At 39.6% G+C, this 19,531-nt stretch overlaps 1 protein-coding gene across 8 annotated transcripts in view; it reads right to left on the bottom strand.

Moving 5' to 3' along the window:
• Positions 1-19,531, bottom strand: part of CDC42BPA (CDC42 binding protein kinase alpha) — a 292,087-nt gene that overhangs the window by 95,390 nt on the left and 177,166 nt on the right. For 6 of the 8 annotated variants that reach the window (XM_039235878.1, XM_039235874.1, XM_039235875.1 and 3 more), the window contains exons 12-14: positions 12,567-12,700; positions 4,328-4,570; positions 3,967-4,077 (exon numbers count right to left, since the gene is read on the bottom strand). In XM_039235878.1, coding sequence (XP_039091809.1) covers positions 3,967-4,077; positions 4,328-4,570; positions 12,567-12,700 — 488 coding nt within the window. The remainder of the gene's footprint in view (positions 1-3,966; positions 4,078-4,327; positions 4,571-12,566; positions 12,701-19,531) is intronic. The other 2 variants (XM_039235880.1, XM_039235877.1) reach the window with 1 other exon arrangement.

Below are 19,531 nucleotides of genomic sequence, written 5' to 3' on the forward strand. Positions count from 1 at the left end.
TACTGTTAGCACAAGGGCAGTTTTCTCTGATATTCTCTGGGAGAACCTGGTTAAGGTCCAGGAAGTAAAATTCACAAAAGTGTGGGATCCTGCCAATGACTGTGTTCTCTGGAGATTTTATCTCTTAGACTTGTCCACATGGAACCTCCAACGATTTTTCATTTGTAGTTCAGGTTTTCATACACTGGCAATGATTCCTACAAAGGTTTCTGTTCTGTTAAGCAAATACAGTGATTCTCTGTATTTGCCTGTCTGTACCTCCAAATGTAAGAGCAGCGGTTTGTCTTGTGATGTCATTTCTCTTATAGGTCTAAGAAGAGTTGTTGATCTTTTTAATTTATTCAGCTTTTAGTTTGTTCAAACAAAGTACCTTCCAAGCATCATCTATGCTGGACTAAAAATTAGTAGTATTCTTTTGAATATTTTTATATATAGAATTATGTGATCTGGGAAGAGATAGTTCCTCTGCGCCCTTTCCAGTTTGGATGCCCTCTCTTTCTTTTTCTTGTCCATTCCTCTGGCTAGATACTTCAGTATAATGTTACACAGCAGTGGTAAAAATGGGCATACCTGTCACATTCCTAATGTTAGGGACAAAAGTTTTGGTTGGTCAACACTGAGTATGATGTTAACTGTGGGCTTTTCATAAATATCTTCCATCATGTTGAGTGCATTCCTTTCTATTCCTAGTTTTCTGGGAGCTTCCTTCATGAAAGGATGTTGGATTTTGTAAAATGACTTATGCGCTTCAATTAAGGTGGTCATTCCCCGCCAGGTTCTATAGTGGTTTACTTTCTTAAGCTGAACTACGCTTGAATTGCTGAAGTAAAACAATTTGTCATAGTACCTAATCCTTTTAATAGCGTTTTGGACTTGGTTGGCTAGCATTTTGCTGACGATTTATACCTCATTAGGAATGTATACTGATCTGTAATTTTCTTTTCCTGTAATGTTTTTTTTTTCTTGTAATGTGTTTTTTTCTTGTAATGTTTTTTAATATATGACTCTGGTATCAGAGTAATGCTAATATTATAGGATGAGTTGAGAAGTACTCCCTACTCTTGTAATCTATGGTAGAGTTTAAAAGAGATTGGTGTTCATGCTTCTTTATATGTTGGGTTCAATTCATTGAAAGCCTCTGGCCCTGGACTTCTCTTTGTCAGGAGATTTCTTCTTATTGATTTCATCTCTTTACTTGTTATAGGTTTGTTGAGATGTTCTGGTTGTTGTGTTTTGTTTTGCTTTTTGTTTTTTTTTTCTTGAGTCACTTTAAGTAATTCATATGCTTCTAGCTAAAGGTTTGTCAATTTAGTTGATCTTTGAAAAATTCAATTTTGGTTTCATTCATTCTTGTTATTATTTTTCTATTTTCATTTAATTAACTCTGCTCTAATCTTTATTATTTTCCTCCTTCTAGCTTTGAGTTTCTTTTGCTCTTCTTTTTCTGGTTCTGTAAGATATTAAGCTAGGTAACTGCTTAATGCACTGCTTCCACTGCATCAGTGTGGTGTTTTCATCAGACTCCTCTCTAGGTATTTTCTAATTGTCTTTGATTTCTTCTTTGACCCACTGGTTAAGAGTATCTTGTTTTATTTCCACATATTTTCTTAACATTCCAATTTTCCTTATGTTACTGATTTTTACCTTCATTCCGCTGTGGCTGGAGAAGATACTTTGTGTGACTTCGGTCTTCTTAGATTTTTGAGACTTGTGTTGTGCCTAAACATCTGGTGTATACTGGGGAATATATCATATGCACTTGAGAAGAATGTGTATTCTGCTGTGTTGAGTAGAAAGTTTTTTATACAAGTCTGTTAGGTCTGGTTAGTTATAGGGTTGCCCAAGCCCTCTGTATACATATCTTCTGTCTATATGTTCTATGCATTATTTGGAATAGGGTATTGAATTTTCTGTTATTTAAGAATTATCTCTCCCTTTATTCTATTGAAGAGTATTTCTAATGAACTGAATAGGTTCATCCTTTTAGAATGGTCAAAATAGGTTTCAAAAACAATTCAAAACAGGTTTACAAGAAATTAAACCAAGAAATTCCAATTTTAAATACCCTTATGAAATGACAGTGTAAGAATAATCACAGCCAACATTTACTGAGCCTTTATTTTCTGCCAGGCTCTAGGCAAACAATTTTAAATGCACTAGCTTATGTATAAATCCCAAATTTATACATGATATGAGAGATTATGAGAGTTTGATCAACAGGTAAATACATATGATTCAAAGTTCTCAGTGCAGCAGTGTTCACCACAGGAAATGATAAAGAGCAAACTAGTGGATAGAACATGGCACTGAGTTAGAAAGTCCAGGTTAATTTTTTTTTAATGTTTATTTATTGTTTTTGAGAGAGAGAAAGAAACAGAAAGAGTGTGAGTGGCAGAGGGGCAGAAAGAGGAAGACACAAATTCTGAAGCAGGCTCCAGGCTCTGAGCCATCAGTGCAGAACCCAATGTGTAGTTCGAACTGCAAGATCATGACCTCACCCAAAGTCAGATGCTTAACCGACTGAGCCACCCAGGTGCCCCTTGAAAATCCAGGTTTCAAGTGTACTTTATCACTTATGACCACACAATCCTTAAGTCTCCTGGGTTTTAATTTCTTCAAATGCAAATAATCTCTAAGATACCTTCCAGTCTTTACGACTGTTTGTTACCCAATCACCTAAGACAGTGCCGGAAACAAAAGAGACCCTGACTGAAAATTATTTGAGACAGTAATGTAGTACCTTCTATGTACTAATCCTATTCCAGAAGCTAAGTATATAGAAGAAACATCTCTACTTGGAAAAGCTATGCAATCATGATGAATCAGAAAAATAAAAATAAACCAGTATCTAAAACAAGAAATAAAATCTAGAGTTTATATTTAAATTTACAACAGAGAAATCTTATTTGCAACCACTGATCTCTAGCATTTGGAGAAAAAGTTCTGATCAATTCTACCACATCATTCATTCAATGATTTAAAACATTTATTAAACAAGTATTGAATATCCAATCTCGAGCCAGGTAAATACTATATCTGTGTGTTTTCAATAAGCTAGGTCACAGTTTAGGCAGGGAGACATTCTGTGGATAAATATGATAAAAGGATATTAAAGTTATTAGCAGAATTCTACAGTAGCATGGACTTCCTGAGATGACATTCAACTTGATTCTTGCCAGATGAGTGAGACTAGACTATGCGTGGTTATGCAAGGAGAGTGTGTAGGGGAGGGCTCGCAGATGACACAGAGAAGACTCCTCTGCCAAGGTTAGAGTGCAGAAGGGGCAGACATCGTGCAGATTATAATGCAGCATTGTAAAAACAGGACGTCCACTGTTCTCTCACTTGGGCATACCTAACACGAGTATCACAGCTAACAGGTACTGAGCAGTTACAGGTCTGTGCATGTGCTCCTTACATAGAACCAAGGAGATAGGGTTTCACAGATAAGAAAATCTAGGTCTGAAGAGATTAAAATGCTTTGTCCTGTATCACACAGCTAGTAAATGATAGGGCTAGGAGTTAAAACCAAGCAGTCTGACTTTAGAGTTTGGCAAAAGGATCTCCCTTGCTCAGCTGTGTGAACCCATGCCTATTATCGTCTGAGCCCCCCCTCACATGAGGAGCTCCCCTGAGGCTCTCCAAAGTCCTTTGCGAGCTCGAGGGTCCGGGGCTCTGACGGTGCCCCCCGCAGAGTACCCACACGCCATGCCCAAGTGTGCCTCAATAGTTTAACTCCTTCCTGATGGATTTCTTCTCCCCACTAAACACAACCTTCCCTTTCCTTCTAGAATGCCAAGGAGGTCTATGTCAGCTTCTGCTAGAAAAAACAAGAATGGCAAATGCTAGGTTTGGAGGAGAGCTAGTTTTCAGTCCACATCAAAGAGAGAACGCGGACTAACACTCGTGTTAAGCCTTAAGAGAAGCCAATTATTTCAACTTTGCAGATGTGAAGTCCAACAATACCTTTAGTCCCTCCAATTCGTTTTCCAGCTGCTTAGAATAGTGCTCGCTCTGTTCACGCAGCTTCCTGTCTTTAGACGCCTCGGCAGCCACGGCTTCGGAACGCACTTCCAGCTTTAAAATCAAATGAAAAAGGCAGATTCCACGGTTACAACCTGTTTTCCAGTGAGATGCTTTCCCCCGTGGGAATTTACCTTGTCGCAAGAAGGGAACTCAAATGTTGAAATTCGTGTTAAATACAGTTAGCCAACTAAAAAAATTCTTTTCCACAATTAAAGTACGAGATACACATTATTTCACTTATCTGAAAAGGCAGCTTTAATCGCGACCCCCTGGGCACTAGAAAATCTGCCTGACTACTAACCTCTTTCTTGGCTCTCTCTGTCCTGCGCAGTTCTTGCCTTAAGCTTTCAACTTTTTGCATCACCAGGTCCACCTCTTCTTCCTTATCTCGCACGTGGCGAGCAAGTTTCTGTTTTTGGGTGTGCAACTCTGTCAGCCGCTCATTGATCTCCATGAATTCCTGCATGGCCAGTTTCCTCTGACAGTGTGCGTCTTTCAGCTCTTTGGACTGGTTTTTTAATCGCTCACTAGCCTGGACTAGTTCCTACGGTTTCGTAAAAAGAATATAAGTTACCAATTCTGCAACCTAGGGACCCACTGTGGCCCTCAAAGGAGCTATCATTAAGTCATGAAGAGCCAAAATTATTCATCTCTGGACAAAATTAAAAGGAATCAACTCCTTTTGAACAGACAGTAATAGCATGGCGCTCCATTCATGTTCTCGGTTCCTTATGCTCATCAGCTAATTGCGACAGAACAGCTGATTGAATCTTCTAGTACCTTAGTTTCTACAAAAGAATAAAAAGTATGGAAATACCAGATGTGATGGTCTATTAAAGGTTTTGTGAAATGTAATGGATGCTTGTGAGATGTTTGAAAATTCTATTGAATCACTACAAATGGTAAAAAACAAGGAATGATCTCAAGTGGAGACTATGACTTAGCCAGAAGCAAGGAGAGAAAGCTAAATAAATGCCAGGATGAAAGTGAAAGGAGAGGAGTTAAAGACAACTCAGGTCAGGAGAACCACCTGCCTCTGGGCAAGAGGAAACACAAATCTTTTTTGAGGAAAGAGCTTCAATGAAATCTAGGGTTTTTAGACACACAAATATGAGCACACAACCAGAGATTCCCAAACACCCAAAGAACGAACGACCATAAGCAGGGAACAGAAACAATAAACTCCAATGGTGAGGTGCCTGGGTAGCTCAGTCAGTTGGTTAAGTGTCTGACTTTGGCTCAGGCCACGATATCACGGTTCATGAGTTCAAGCGTCGCATTGGGCTCTGTGCTGACAGCTCAGAGCCTGGAACCTGCTTCGGATTCTGTGTCTCCCTCTCTCTGCCCCTCCCCTACTAGCACCCTCTCACTCTGTCTCTCTTAAAAACAAAATAAGAACATTAAAAAAATACAACTGCCAATGGTATTTGGATGTTTGCATTGTCAAATATTAAGATAAAATGTTACATTTGAGGAAGTAAAAAGAAATCATCAAAATGGGAAAACGACAAAAGACTATCGAAAATGACCAGGGAAATTTATAAACAGCTGTACAGAACATTTAGAAATGGAAAAAATACAAGTGTTAAAATTAAAGACCTGAACCTATCAATGAAGTTAGCTCTATAGGAGACAAGAAAAAGTGTTAAAGCTTGAATCCAGAAACTTCAAAAAAATAAAATTATGGAGCACCAAGTAAAAATAAATGTCCTTAAAGGAAATCAGTGGAAAAAAGACAAATCCCCTATCCCCCACCCTCTAAAAGAAAGAGATAGACTTAGAGCCGACACCTGAAAAGTAACAACAGAAACAGGGAAAATGTAAAGAGAGAAGAAAAATTAAAACTGCAGACCCAGGAAAGTTCCTTTTCGAGTATGGGGCTAAAATAATTAGATTCATATAAATGAAAATCGACAAAGCTTATCACGATCAGATCTATGCTAAATAGGAACTTCTAAAGATTTATCTCAGGGAAAAGAAAAATAATTTTAAAAGCAAAGTCTAATGACATAGAAATGGAGGCCTAAGACACTGGTTGACATAAATGTGAATGTAAACATGCACAGAAGTCTGTATGATAAACAGGTCTCAACTGTACAGGAAACAGAAAGGATATAAGTAATTTTTGGTCAAAAACAACACAAAAGTTGGAAAGAGGCAACAGAGTTAGAGGTCCTTAAACTGCTGGGGAGATAATAATTTAGATTTTGTTAAACATGCATGATAAGATTCAAGAGCAACTATTAGAAACTGTTAAAACCAATAGTGAGAAAAGTGGGAGCATAAACAAAAAACAAATACAATGAAAAGTCAAGAAAAAATTGTGCAAGTTAAAAAAAATCTGGAGATTAGTTGTACAACAACATGAATGTACTTTACACTACCAAACTGTACATGTTAAAAATGGTTAGGGTAGATGTTATGTTATATGCATTCTACCACAATTTTAAAAAGGGAAGAAAGGAAACAAAGAGAAGCACAGAGATGGCATGACAAACAGAAAGGAGAAAGTACTTTGGTACAAACACGTCTAGATAAGTTGGTCAAAATAAATATGAAAGGGCTAAGTTTGTTATAACAAACTAAAAATAATGATCTAGACTTTAATCAAAAATGTGTTATTAAGGACAGAGAATGTTCCATGTAATGTAAAATTCAACACCAGGAAGAAGCGCTATTCTCAACTTTTATGCATTCCATAAAGTAGACTCAAAATAGATTACAAAGGAATTGCAAAATCATCATAGAAAAATTGGTGAACACATTACAATAATGAGAAATTTTGATTTCACGTTCATTAATAAACCAAGCAGTTAAAAAACAGTGAAATAGTGATTATCAAGCTTCGTAAGTAGATGCTCTCATCCAATACTGGGAACATGCATTCTTCTCAAGCATACAGTGAACATTCGAAAATGGAACAGTCTGATTAGGCCATGAAACAAGTTTCAGCAGATTTCAAAGAAGAGATATCAACGCTCAAGTTCTTTCATAACATCACCATTACAATAGAAATTTTTAAAAAGGCTAAATTCCATAATACCTCATTGGTCAAGGAGAAAAGTTGTTAAAATATTTAGGACTAGAAAAAAAGTTGAAAATACAAACAATAAAAATGTCTAGTACATGTAATAAAATGAGAAAGCAGTAACAGGTAGATTTTACTTAGGGGTAGATTTATAGCTTGAAATACGTATACTGCAATTAAAAAAAAGGATTTAAATTCAATGAAATTCCATATAAAAAAGGACAGAACACACAAACCTTCCACCAACATAAGAAGATAATAAAAATAAGAACATAAACTAATGAAAAAGAAATGTGAGGATAATGAACATCAACAAAGTCAAAAGTTGGTTCTTTGAGAAAAATAATAAAATAGGCAAGTACCTGGTGAGATCAAAGAAAGGAAGAATAAATGCAAAAAGAAATAATGTTAAGAAAGACAACAATATTATAACTACAAATCTGGAAGAGATCAAAAAAGTTAATGGAGGGCCGCCAGGGTGGCTCAGTTGGTTAAGCATCCAACTTCGGCTCAGGTCATGATCTCGTGGTTTGTGAGTTCAAGCCTCGCATTGGGCTCTGTGCTGACAGCTCAGAGCCTGGAGCCTGCTTCGGATTCTGTGTCTCCCTCTCTCTCTGCCCCTCCCCTGCTCATGCTCTGTCTCTCTCTGTCTCCCAAAAATAAATAAATGTTAAAAAAAAAAAAAAAGCTAAAAGAAGAAAAACTTTATGCCAATAAATTTGTTAACTTCTGAAATGAATTCGTACAAAAATACAATTTCTCAAAACCGCTTCAGCCAGAAACAGAATGCCTAAATAGTCCTGTAATAATTAAAGTACCTAAGTAATAGTTAACAAACTCTCCCCACCCCCTCAGAGGGAAAGAATTTCCAAACTCAGATGGTTTTACAAGTGATTCCTCCAGTGTTTCAAGGAACAAATTTTCCTCTTATACAAAATTTTATCGAGAAAAGAAGAAGCAATGCTACACAACTCATTCTAGGAGACCAATATAATCTTGATACCATAAAAAACACCAGAAAGAAAAAAAATTACAAGCCAATCTTATTGATAATGACAAATCAAAAATTAGAAAAAAAACGACATTAGCAAATCAACTCCAGTGATATATAAAGTAGATACGCATGAACTCTGGGCCTCAACTTCTTGTGTTGGAATTCCAGCTCTGTCACTGTCTAGCTCTATGATCTTGAGCAAGTGTACTTGACCTCTCTGTGCTTAGTTTCACCATTTATAAAATATTAATAATAAAACAACAACAATAATACCTAAATCACAAGGCTCTTATAGAGACTGATCTAATATAGGTAAAACACTCTAATAGCAGTGCTATTACATAAGTGTTACATATAGTGGCATATTATTATTTAGCAGCTAATATATGCACAATTAAGGTTTAACCCAGAATACAAAAATGGCTTAACATTAGGAAAAGTCTATAAATACAATGTGCCAAACCAAGTTATTAAAGAACAATCATATAAGCATGTCAAAAGATATTACCAATTCCTAGACATCTGTCATAACAGTGTGCAGAAAAGCGTATTTAATAAGTTCAATACCCATCCTTGATAAAAATGATTAGCAAAACAGGAATAGAAGATAAATTTCTTAACCTGATAAAAAAGATTTACCAAAAACTTACAGAAAATATTATTAGTGGTGAAACAGTAAAGGCATTTTCTTTGAAATCAGCACTAAGACAGGGAGTCTGCTATCACCAGTTCAATTCAACACTGTACTGTGGGTCCTAGCTAACACAGTGAGACAAGGAAAGAAAGAAAAGTCATAACAATTAAAAAAAAAAACCTGTAAGAATCTCAAATATATTAGTACAATTAATAAGAATTTAGTAATGGTGCCAAAGCAAAATCAGTAAGAAAATATAAAGATACCATTTAAAATGTGAAAAAATAGAACAGCAAATTTAAAGAAAGGCAAAAAAGACCTACATAAAATTTTATGTTAAAACATTCAAGATGTTAAAGATATGGTGAAATATGCCAAGTTTGTGGATGGGAAGACTGTGGGGCTCCAGAGGAAACATTTTTATGTTTCTGTATAGACGGCACTTTCTAACAAATTTTACTGAAAGCTGGGACCTGGGCTAAAAGCAAGCCTTATAATTTATGACTAATTTAGAATGAGAAACTCCAAAGAGATTTAACTCCTGGATGTACGTGCTTGTATTTTAGCAGAGGTGAGGAGATCAACAGGAGCCTGGATCAGGGAGCCACCCTCTTCACAGAGCTGGAGCGTCTGGGCTGATTTTTCCACTGGAGGGATTTACTTATATTCCAAAGGGTCCTAGACTCTTCTCTTGACAGTTCCAAGGAGACTCTCAGAAGGATGGGTGGAGATAATGGGGGACAGAGAGAAGGAAGCATCTGCCTCTCATCTTTATATAAACACCCTCACTTTTTTAGGATTCCTCATCCACAACACCGATTCCATATATATGTGTGTGTGTATTTATAAGCAGGGCTTTATCTACCCAGCTCTGCACTGCCTCAGAGGTAAGCATTAGCACACAGGCGAGCGGTGTGCTTATCTCTGCTGTATGTGCATCACAATACTGTGCCCTGGTCCTGAAATCGGTGTGTGTACTTGGAATAATATTAATAAATATGACAGTAAGAACTTAAAGATTCAATACTGTAACGATGTCAATTCTCCTGAAATTACTCTACAGATTTAACGCAATTTTAATCAAGATCTCATCAAAGGTTTTAAGGAATGGAGAGGTGAGATACAGAGTCATGCATAGATGGAAATGTAACATACGACAGAGGTGACGCTGCACGTCACTGGGGAAGACAGGGCCTATTTTGTAAATGAGCTACTGTTAGCTACAGGAAAAGCTGAAATTGGATCCTTGCATCTCACATGATACCAAAAAGTAAATCTGGTATATTAAAATTTAAATACAAAAGGCCGAACTTTAAAACTTCAAACTAAAAACTGAGAACTTTAAAAAAAAACCTGAAAATTTTAACCTCAGGTTTCTTACATAAGCCAGCAAATCTTTAAATCTTTAAGAAAGATTGACATATTTGACTACATTAAAACTAAAAACTTCTGTTATTCAAAAGATCCCATGAAGAAAATGAGAAGTCAAGCCACTAACTGGGAGGTTTTTTAACACAACTTACAAAAGATTAATACAGAAATTTTCAAGAATTCTTAACAAACTAGTATTGTTGAAAATAGACCAGGTGGTGGAGTGAAAGTATAAATTGATGCAATCAGTGGAAACGATTCGGCATTATCATGAAAAATAGAGTTATCTGCATTATTTATGACCCAATTATTCTACTCGTAATTATATGTACAAGTGTGTGCACATCAGCATACATATTCAAGAATGGTCATTTACAGTGGCTATCAAGTGTGAGCAGCTTTAATGACTCTTAAAAAAACCTGAATACATAGATTCTGGAGCATTCGCATAGTGGTGTACTGCACAGCCGATAAATGAATGCTCTACAGCTCTATGGATGAATCTTGGAAATATAAGGAGTAAAAAACCAAACTGTACAAAGTTGCGTGTACCACTTTACAAAGCTCAGAGACAAGCAACACTAAATATTTTTGTATATATTTTTAATTTCCTATGGCATTAAAAATGCTTTAGCCAACAATCTTAATGGCTATATAATATTCCATCATATGAACTGGTTGGGCATTTCAGTTGTTTCTAATATTTTTCTTTTGTAAATGTGGTAAGAAATTTCTCATGAACAAATTTTTGTTTGAATGATTATCTTCGTGAATTAAATTTCGACGAATGGAATTTATTATATCAAGTACTTTAGTATTTGAAGGCTCTGGATACTTATTGCAAATTAGCTTTCCAGAAATAATATATCAGATTATAATCTTACCTGGAGCATTTGGCACTGGCATTTTTATTTATTTTTACTGAGGTATAATTAACATAGAACGGTGTACAACACGGTGATTCGACAATTCTATACGTCACTCAGTGCTCACCAGGATAAGCAGAGTTACTGTCCATCACCACACAATGCTATTACCATATTACTGACTATATTCCCTATGCTCTACTTTTTAACTTCATGACACATTTATCTTATTATATATTATTTAGACACTAATATGGGATAAGAAGTATTTTTCAATAAGGAAATGACAGACAATAAGGAGAAAGGAATAAAAAAATAACTGGCCAAAGCTATGCCACAAGATTCGTAATGTTCTATTCCTTAAATTAGATGGTAGGTTCAGAGATGTGCATTATATTTTTTGCATTAAAACTCATACAATGTTACATTTATTCTTTTATATGTATCTAATGAAAAACTGTTAAAAAGATTATCTGCTGCCTGTAGGATATTAAGTAAATCACTTAAAATTTTTTATCAATTTTTCTTTATAGCACTACCCTCTTCTCAAAACACACTAAAAAAGGATTTTTAATATTAAAACTTAATAAAATTGGCAAGGTACTTGTTACTATAAATCTAGATATCGGATTCTCATCCTTTTCATGTTTACTAAGTTTGGTTGAATAATTCTAGTTTTAAATACATAAGTTACCACTAATACAACATTACTACAATATTATTAAAACATATAGAGCATCTGCCATAAATTCCAAATGTTATGAAGTTGGCCACGGATTTAAATGGATCTGAACACAAAACTGCTTCTAACTGCATTAATTAAAAAGTAAAAATACACTAACCAAATTAAATTTAACCTTTATAGCTTTCTCTATTACTCTTTGATTTGCTTCATCAGCAAAAGGTTGTTTTATTTTTAATTGGCTCCATTTCTTTACTGACAGGAAGACTTTAAAATCTTCTCCAAAAGTACTTCATTATACTATCAGTTATAGACTACATCATCAAATACAATTTATACATGCCATAAACCACTCATTGCTTTTTTTATGTTGGCTAGTATTCTGACATTTTTCAATTTGTTAATGAAAGGCATAGTACACATTCTGAGTGGTTTAAGTAAAAGATTTTTCTCTGGTGCTTGAACATTATTTACCCTATTGGATGTGTTAGATTGTTTTTGCTATTAATAAATTGTGTTGATGTTTACATAATACTGTGTAAGTATTACATCAAGTTCTTATGAAAATAATTTTAGCTTGTTCATCTGGGCTTTGAAAGAGAAACTGACATTTTAAAAAATAATTAAAACATTAAAGAAAGTTTTTATTACAATCTTTTAAGAATGTGTGAATTAAGGGTTAAAAAATTAAGTTAAACAATTAGGCAAATCCCAATGAAAGCATGTCTTTAGTTTTTATTTGTCCAAAGAGGCTAAACATATTTCACTGTTTGCTTATTCCTTAATATTTTTAAGAACATTTACTTTTAATCAAGTCCTTTGATTTAACTTTTCAAAAGAACAAAGGACTCTGAAGTTAAAAATTCTTGAGAATATGAAAGTTTCTTCTTTACTAGCTATTAATCAAATGACATATACCAAAATAAACTTTTTACAATCAATACTTTCTATCCGTGTATTTTTACCTTGTTTAATTCTTCCCTTTCTTGTTGCAGTGTTTTGATTTGCTTTTCATAAGCCTTGATTTGTCTGATAGCGTCATCCAGCTCCGTCCTCACGCCGTGGGCCTCCTCAAGCTGCTGTTCCAAGTGACTGGAATCTAAAAGAAGAAAAGTGTTTATTTTAGTATTAGTATAAAAACAAATGCTTAAAACCACGGTTTTAAACAACTAAGTTAAAAAATAACATATCTGGAATTTGGTATTAGGCTTATAGACACCTTGCACTAGGACTGTAACTCACCATAGTTCAAGGCGAATGAAGTTCACTGAAGAGGGTGTACGGCTACTGTCAGTGTGAAAATGTGTAACACCTGTGTGTAAAAATGTCCTACATTTCTATTAGAAAAAGACCATACTTCCAGAAAAGTGCCTTCAGAACCAATTAAAAGCTTAAAACTATTAAAGACATCAAATGCCAACAGACAAAATAGACTGGTTTTCCTCTGTGGTTGGTTATTAGCGTTTGTGTGCTGACTTTAGTCACATTATTGTTAAGCCGGCTGCGCTTCTAATGGTTTTGGGCCCCAGCCCAGTTTCACTAGTGGGTATCTGAGGAAGAGTCCCTGATTTCACAAAGCAAATGTCTGAACACCTCTGATCTAGGTCTGTTCCCCCATTTTCTAGAAGAAGAAACCGAGGCCCAGGGAGCTGGATATCTAGCCTGAGGTCACATTGCTAAATGGTCTTGGAGCAAAGATGACCACTCAGGAACTCTGGCATGGGCCTCCTCACCTGGAAAGTAACGTTACCAAATAATTCTTTAAAAAATATTTTTTTTTAATGTTTATTTTTGAGAGAGAGAGACAGAGCATGAGCAGGGGAGGAGCAGCAAGAGAGAGCGAGACACAGAATCCGAAGCAGGCTCCAGGCTCCAAGCTGTCAGCACAGAATCCGATGTGGGGCTCGAACTTTCAAACTGTGAGATCATGACCTGAGCCAAAGTCAATGGTTTAACCGACTGAGCCACCCAGGCGCCCCTACTAAATAATTCTTTTTTTTTTTCTTTAAATAGTTTATTGTCAAGTTGGTTTCCATATAACACCCAGTGCTCATCCCCACAAGTGCCTTCCTCCATGCCCATCACCCCCCCTTCCCCTCTCCCCCACCCCACCAGCCCTCGGTCTGTTCTCTGTATTCAAGAGTCTTTCATGGTTTGCCTCCCTCCCTCTCCCCCACTGTTTTTCCCCTTCTTCTCCCCCACAGTCCTCCGTTAAGTTCCTCCTAATCCTCCTATACGTGCAAACATATGATATTTGTCCTTCTCTGCCTGACTTATTTCGCTCAGCATAACACCCTCAAGGTCCATCCATGTTGCTACACATGGCCAGATTTCATTGTTTCTCATTGCCATGTAGTATTCCATGGTATAGATAAACCACATCTTCTTGATCCATTCGTCCGTTGATGGACACTTAGGCTCTTTCCATGATTTGGCTATGGTTGAGAGTGTTGCTGTGAACATTGGGGTCCATGTGCCCCTATGCATCAGCACTCCTGTATCCCTTGGGTAAATTGCTAGCAGTGCTACTGCTGGGTCATAGGGGAGTTCTATTGTTAATTTTTGAGGAACCTCCACACTGCTCTCCAGAGGGGCTGCACCAGTTTACATTCCCACCAACAGTGTAGGAGGGTGCCCGTTTCTCCACATCCTCGCCAGCATCTAGAGTCTCCTGATTTGTTCATTTTAGCCACTCTGACCGGTGTGAGGTGGTATCTCAGTGTGGTTTTGATTTGTATTTCCCTGATGAGGAGGGATGCTGAGCATTGTTTCGTGTGTCTGTTGGCCACCTGGATGTCTTCTTTGGAGAAGTGTCTGTTCATGTCTTCTGCCCATTTCTTCACTGGATTGTTTGTTTTTCAGGTGTGGAGTTTGGTGAGTTCCTTATAGATTTTGGATACTAGCCCTTTATCTGATATGTCATTTGCAGCTATCTTTTCCCATTCCGTTGGTTGCCTATTAGTTTCATGGGTTGTTTCCTTTGCCGTGCAGAAGCTTTTAATCTTGATGAGGTCCCAATCGTTTATGTTTGCTCTTGATTCCCTTGCTTTTGGGGATGTGTCAAGTAAGAAATTGCTGCGGTGGAGGTCAAGGAGGTTGTTTCCTGCTTTCTCCTCTAGGGGATGGTTTTCAGGATGTTTAATCTTAAAGATCTTTAGTCTTACACTCAAAATTATATTTGACCGCTTCCTCAAGTTTCAGCATTGCATGTAGGATTTTTTTTTCAGTTTAGACTAATTTCCTTGAAACATTTTTAAGTGAAACTTTTCTGTTATTTTAAGGTTTTAACACTTTTAAGATGTCAAAAGTTTGTTATTTCTAGTAATTTGGAGTCAAAATTTAGTATGTGACATGGCTGACTTTTGTCATTTGAGGGGTCTAACTGGAATCCTATTCACCCGAGCCAGCTGAATGACTGACACTCACCTCCTTTCTTCTACTCCGAAGAGTTCTACCCTGGCATGGTGGAGGGTTTTGGCAAATTATGGAGTCATTTGCTTATCTCAACTGCTTTTCATAAGAAACAAAAATGAAGTCAGTGTTTTATAAACTGTCTGCATCACATCGAGTGACAGCGAAACGACTCCCCAGGGCGGCTTCGGCAGCCTGCGGGGACGGTCACGGCTCTCTCCCGGTGGAGGGCAACTGTCTGCCCCCAGCCATTTCACTGTGGCTGCTTTGCAGTGGAGTTCGTAAGTGTATCTGCGAATTACAGGTCAGATGTTCGCTGTTTCACACAGAAGGGTTGGAGAAGACAAACATGTGATGATTTATAGAATCTTCCAAGCTAATAGACACGGAATTTTTCATTCCCCAAAGAGAAAAACCCCAACTCAAGAAAAATCCAGTATGTACTGAGTTTCAGAAAAATCCAGAATGCGCTGAATTTTGACCAACAAGTGTAAAATGGCGAAGGCACGTGACTATTTACTTCCACTGACAATTGGTGAATTCGATCAAGACACTGAAAGAAATCCTCAGAGACTATAAAAAGTACCCCATGCGACACGACGACCATGCCACCCGGGTGAAGTGGTTAAAACGCAGTTTTCGGGAGCAGCACCAGCACCAGCACCAGCACCACGGGCTAGCGCATCCCAACCCGGTTCCGAGCTGCTGCCGCCGGGGCTGCCGCGGGATCCGACGTGCTCGTGATGAGGACTGAATCCGGGATGAGAACGCGGGAGGGGAATTTTCTCTGCAGCAAGTGGCACAGAAGAGAAGTATTAAACAGACTCCGTCTTGAAGGAGATGACAAGTCAGGAGGATGAAGAGTGACCCACCACACGTGAAGGCGAGGCGCACACGTAAACCGCGTGGCCGGTTCTAGGGACCCGGGAAGGAGGCCAAGGCGGGAGGTCACGGCTGCCGCGGGACTGCGCATGGGGCAGGACAGCCCGCGACGGGCGAGGCCCGCGGTCAGGGGGGGCGTCAGGGGCACAAGCACGTCTCCCTGCCCCGCGCGGACGCGGCCTCGCGCGTCTCCCTCACCTCTCCCTGCCCCGCGCGCGGACGCGGCCTCGCGCGTCTCCCTCACCCATCCCTGCCCCGCGTGGACGCGGCCTCGCGCGTCTCCGTCACCTCTCCCTGCCCCGCGCGCGGACGCGGCCTCGCGCGTCTCCCTCACCCATCCCTGCCCCGCGTGGACGCGGCCTCGTGTGTCTCCCTCATCCCTCCCTGCTCTGCGCGCGGACGCGGCCTCGCGCGTCTCCCTCACCCATTCCTGCGCCGCGCGGACGTGGCATGGCCGCTTCTCCTTGACGCTCTGATCCCTAAAATCATCCTGGACCTTCCGAGAGGTGAAGAGATCTGACTTCTCATCATGATGGGGAAAAGAGGCTCCCCTATTCTCACCCTTCTCCCTTCATTCACTATCTTTCTCCTTCATTTACACGATGCAAGGCTGTGTGTGTGTGTGTGTGTGTGTGTGTGTGTGTGTGTATGTGTGTGTGTGAGGGGGGGAGGGGGAGAGGGGGAAGAGAGAGAAAGTTTAGACTTGCAGAGATGCAGAAAAAAGGGTGGGTGCCAGGGGCTGGGGGCTGGTGGGGGAAGGGCTTCCGTGGGGGACAACGCTGGGCTGCAGACAGAGCGTGATAGTTGCACAGCACATGACCGTGTTAAGAGGCCACTGGCCTGATGTTTAAAAATGGTTAAAATGGTCATTTTATGTTATGTACGTTTTACCACAAAAAATAGGCTTAAAAGTGAACGGTGAAAGAAATGAACGAGATTTACTGGAATCAAGAGGCATGCTGAGAGACCAGCACGTGACCCAGAAAAGAGGGTCTGGGAAGGAAGGATACTAAAAAGAGGATTTACCTTTTCCCTTAACCTCGTTTTCACCGGTTCTGCCCCCAACCCCACCCGGGAAATGCTAAACTATAAGTGAAGAGCAGTCGTACAGGCTCCATGTTTAGGGGTAAAGTAGAGAAGAGACTCTCCATCAATAAGAGGTCAATGGTAAGCAATTTCCCCAGTTAGGATGGCTCCTTCCAGGCACGTAGCTTGTACGTAAGGGCTGAGTGTGCTGGGAATTGCCCGGAAAGACATATTAGGGAGACACCTTAGGAAGTGATCACACGTTTTCAAGAGCGAAGTTTCACTTAGTCACTGGCTCATCAACAAATATTGACTAGGGGTGTTTAAGTGTTCATGCATCCTTCAGTGCACTTGGACGTATCAAGGAATAAAACTGTCAAATTTCCTATTTTCTTTTTTTTTTAATTTTTAATGTTTTATTTATTTTTGAGAGAGGGAGAGAGAGAGAGACACCATGAGCAGAGGAGGGTCAGAAAGAGAGGGAGACATAGAATCCAAAGACAGGCTCAAGGCTCTGAGCTAGCTGTCAGCACAGAGCCCGACGCGGGGCTTGAACCCACAAACTGTGAGATCATGACCTGAGCCGAAGTCAGACTCTTAACGGACTGAGCCACCCACGCGCCCCCAAAATTCCTATTTTCAAGAAGCTTACCATCTAGCAGTGAGGGAAGGGAAGGAAAACAATATACACATAAAAAAATACGTCAGTGATAAAACGTATTCTAGAGGAGTTTAAGGTGAGGAATGTTTCTGGCGAGCAAACAAGCAAAAATGAATAAAATGAAGCAGGAAGGAAAGAGGGAAGGCAGGCGGGAAGGAAGAGGGGGTGGAGAAAGAGAGGAAAGACAACGAAACAGTGAAAGCTCTGAATGTGACCAAGCAGAACTAAGCGCAGTTCACTTTGGCGGGAGTCTGGGGACGCAGCTACGTCCAAGAGAACCGAGGGCCCTGGAGACGGAGCTGACGTTTTACTTTCATCCGGGAGCCAGTGGGGATGTGCGGAAGGAGGACACGGTAGCATGTGTGCTGAGGCTGTGACGTGATCGGATCTACATCTGAAGAGCTTCCTCTGAGGACTTCTGCTTCCAGAAAGCTGGGTTAGATACACTTTCCCTCTTCCCTGGACATCATAATAAAACAAATACAAGAAAACTGAAATTTGGAGAGAAAAAGGATGACCAATGGGGACAAGGGAACCTGAAACTGTGATGTCAGGAGTACTGGACCAACACAACCGCAAGTTCTCTGGGTTTTCTTTCCGGTTCATTTTCTCCAGACACAGAGCCAAAGACACTGGCGACCCAGAAATGCCAACAGGGGAGCAAATAAAGCCCCAACAAAAGCCTACTCTTTCCACCCAGAGGCCCAGGAAAGGAACAAATCAGCAAGACTGAAAACTTTCAGGAAATAACTGTCCCGCTCACGTTAAACAACACAGAAACAACTTACTCCACAACCACTTCCGTCAGCAAAGGACACGTGAGGAGACTTCCAGTCACGTCAGGCCGTGATGAAGCGCCCAACACCCTGTGAGGCACAAAGGGTACTCGGAGGAGGGCTGGGCCAGGGCCAGGAGTCAATCCTGTTGGCTCTAACAAGCGCGTCCCACACGCAGTGTCAGTGGAAACCACACGGCCACCCAGCACCTCCGCCCCCCACTGGCAGTAGTGAGGCCCTCCACCTTCCCACTTTGGGGTGGTGTCAGGGAAGGCGGACCATCCGCCACTGCCCTGCGGTACTAGGGCCACGCCCACCAGTGCTGGGGGGAAACAGGCAGGGGGCCTGGAACACCCAACCTCTTCCAGGGATAACGAAGGGCCCGTCTTTGGGTGTCGAGGGAGGCCACGTGGAGACACTGAACTTCTACCTCAACCTGGCAATCTACCGCTGCTGGAGTGGTGTCAGGAAAAGCCAGCGAAAATGGAAAGTTTAAATAAGATCCAGAGACACTAACTTAAAGTCAGTCACCCTATCAGGAACTAGGAAAATCTCGACTTGAATGAGAAGAGAACTCAATAGATGCAGACACTGAAATGACAGAGACGTTAGAACTACCTGACAAGACAGGACACCGGCTATTATAAAAATGCTTCCCTGAGTACTTATGGACATATCTGAAGTAAATGAAAACACAGAAGACTCAAGAGAAGGTACAGCAAGCAAGTCTCAGCAAAGAAACAAGTTTACAAAAAACAGAATGGAAATTTTACAAATAAATGTAATAAAAATCTGGGTTGTTGGATTCAGCAGCACAAAGGAGGGAGGAGAGGAAAGAATCAGTGAGATGGAAGAGAAAACAGTAGAAATTGACCAATCTAAATAGTGGGGGGAAAAACAATGAAAACAAGAATGCACAGAGACCCAACGGTTTGTGGGTTGACAACAAAGGAAAGAACATCTAAGTCTTAAGAGTCCCAGAAAGATAAGAGAGTAGGCGGGTCTGTAAAAGTACTCAAAGTAAAAGTGGAAAAATGTGGAAAGACACATTTATGTATCTTTATTACAGAAAATGAACAAATCCCAGACAGAATAAACCCCAAGAAATCCATGCCCAAATACACCATTAAACATCAGAGAACTATAAAAGAAAAACCTTGCAAGCAGCCAGAGA

This window comes from Hyaena hyaena, unplaced genomic scaffold, assembly GCF_003009895.1.
Source record: "Hyaena hyaena isolate Hyena2069 unplaced genomic scaffold, ASM300989v1 scaffold_103, whole genome shotgun sequence".
Classification (NCBI taxonomy): Eukaryota; Metazoa; Chordata; class Mammalia; order Carnivora; family Hyaenidae; genus Hyaena; species Hyaena hyaena.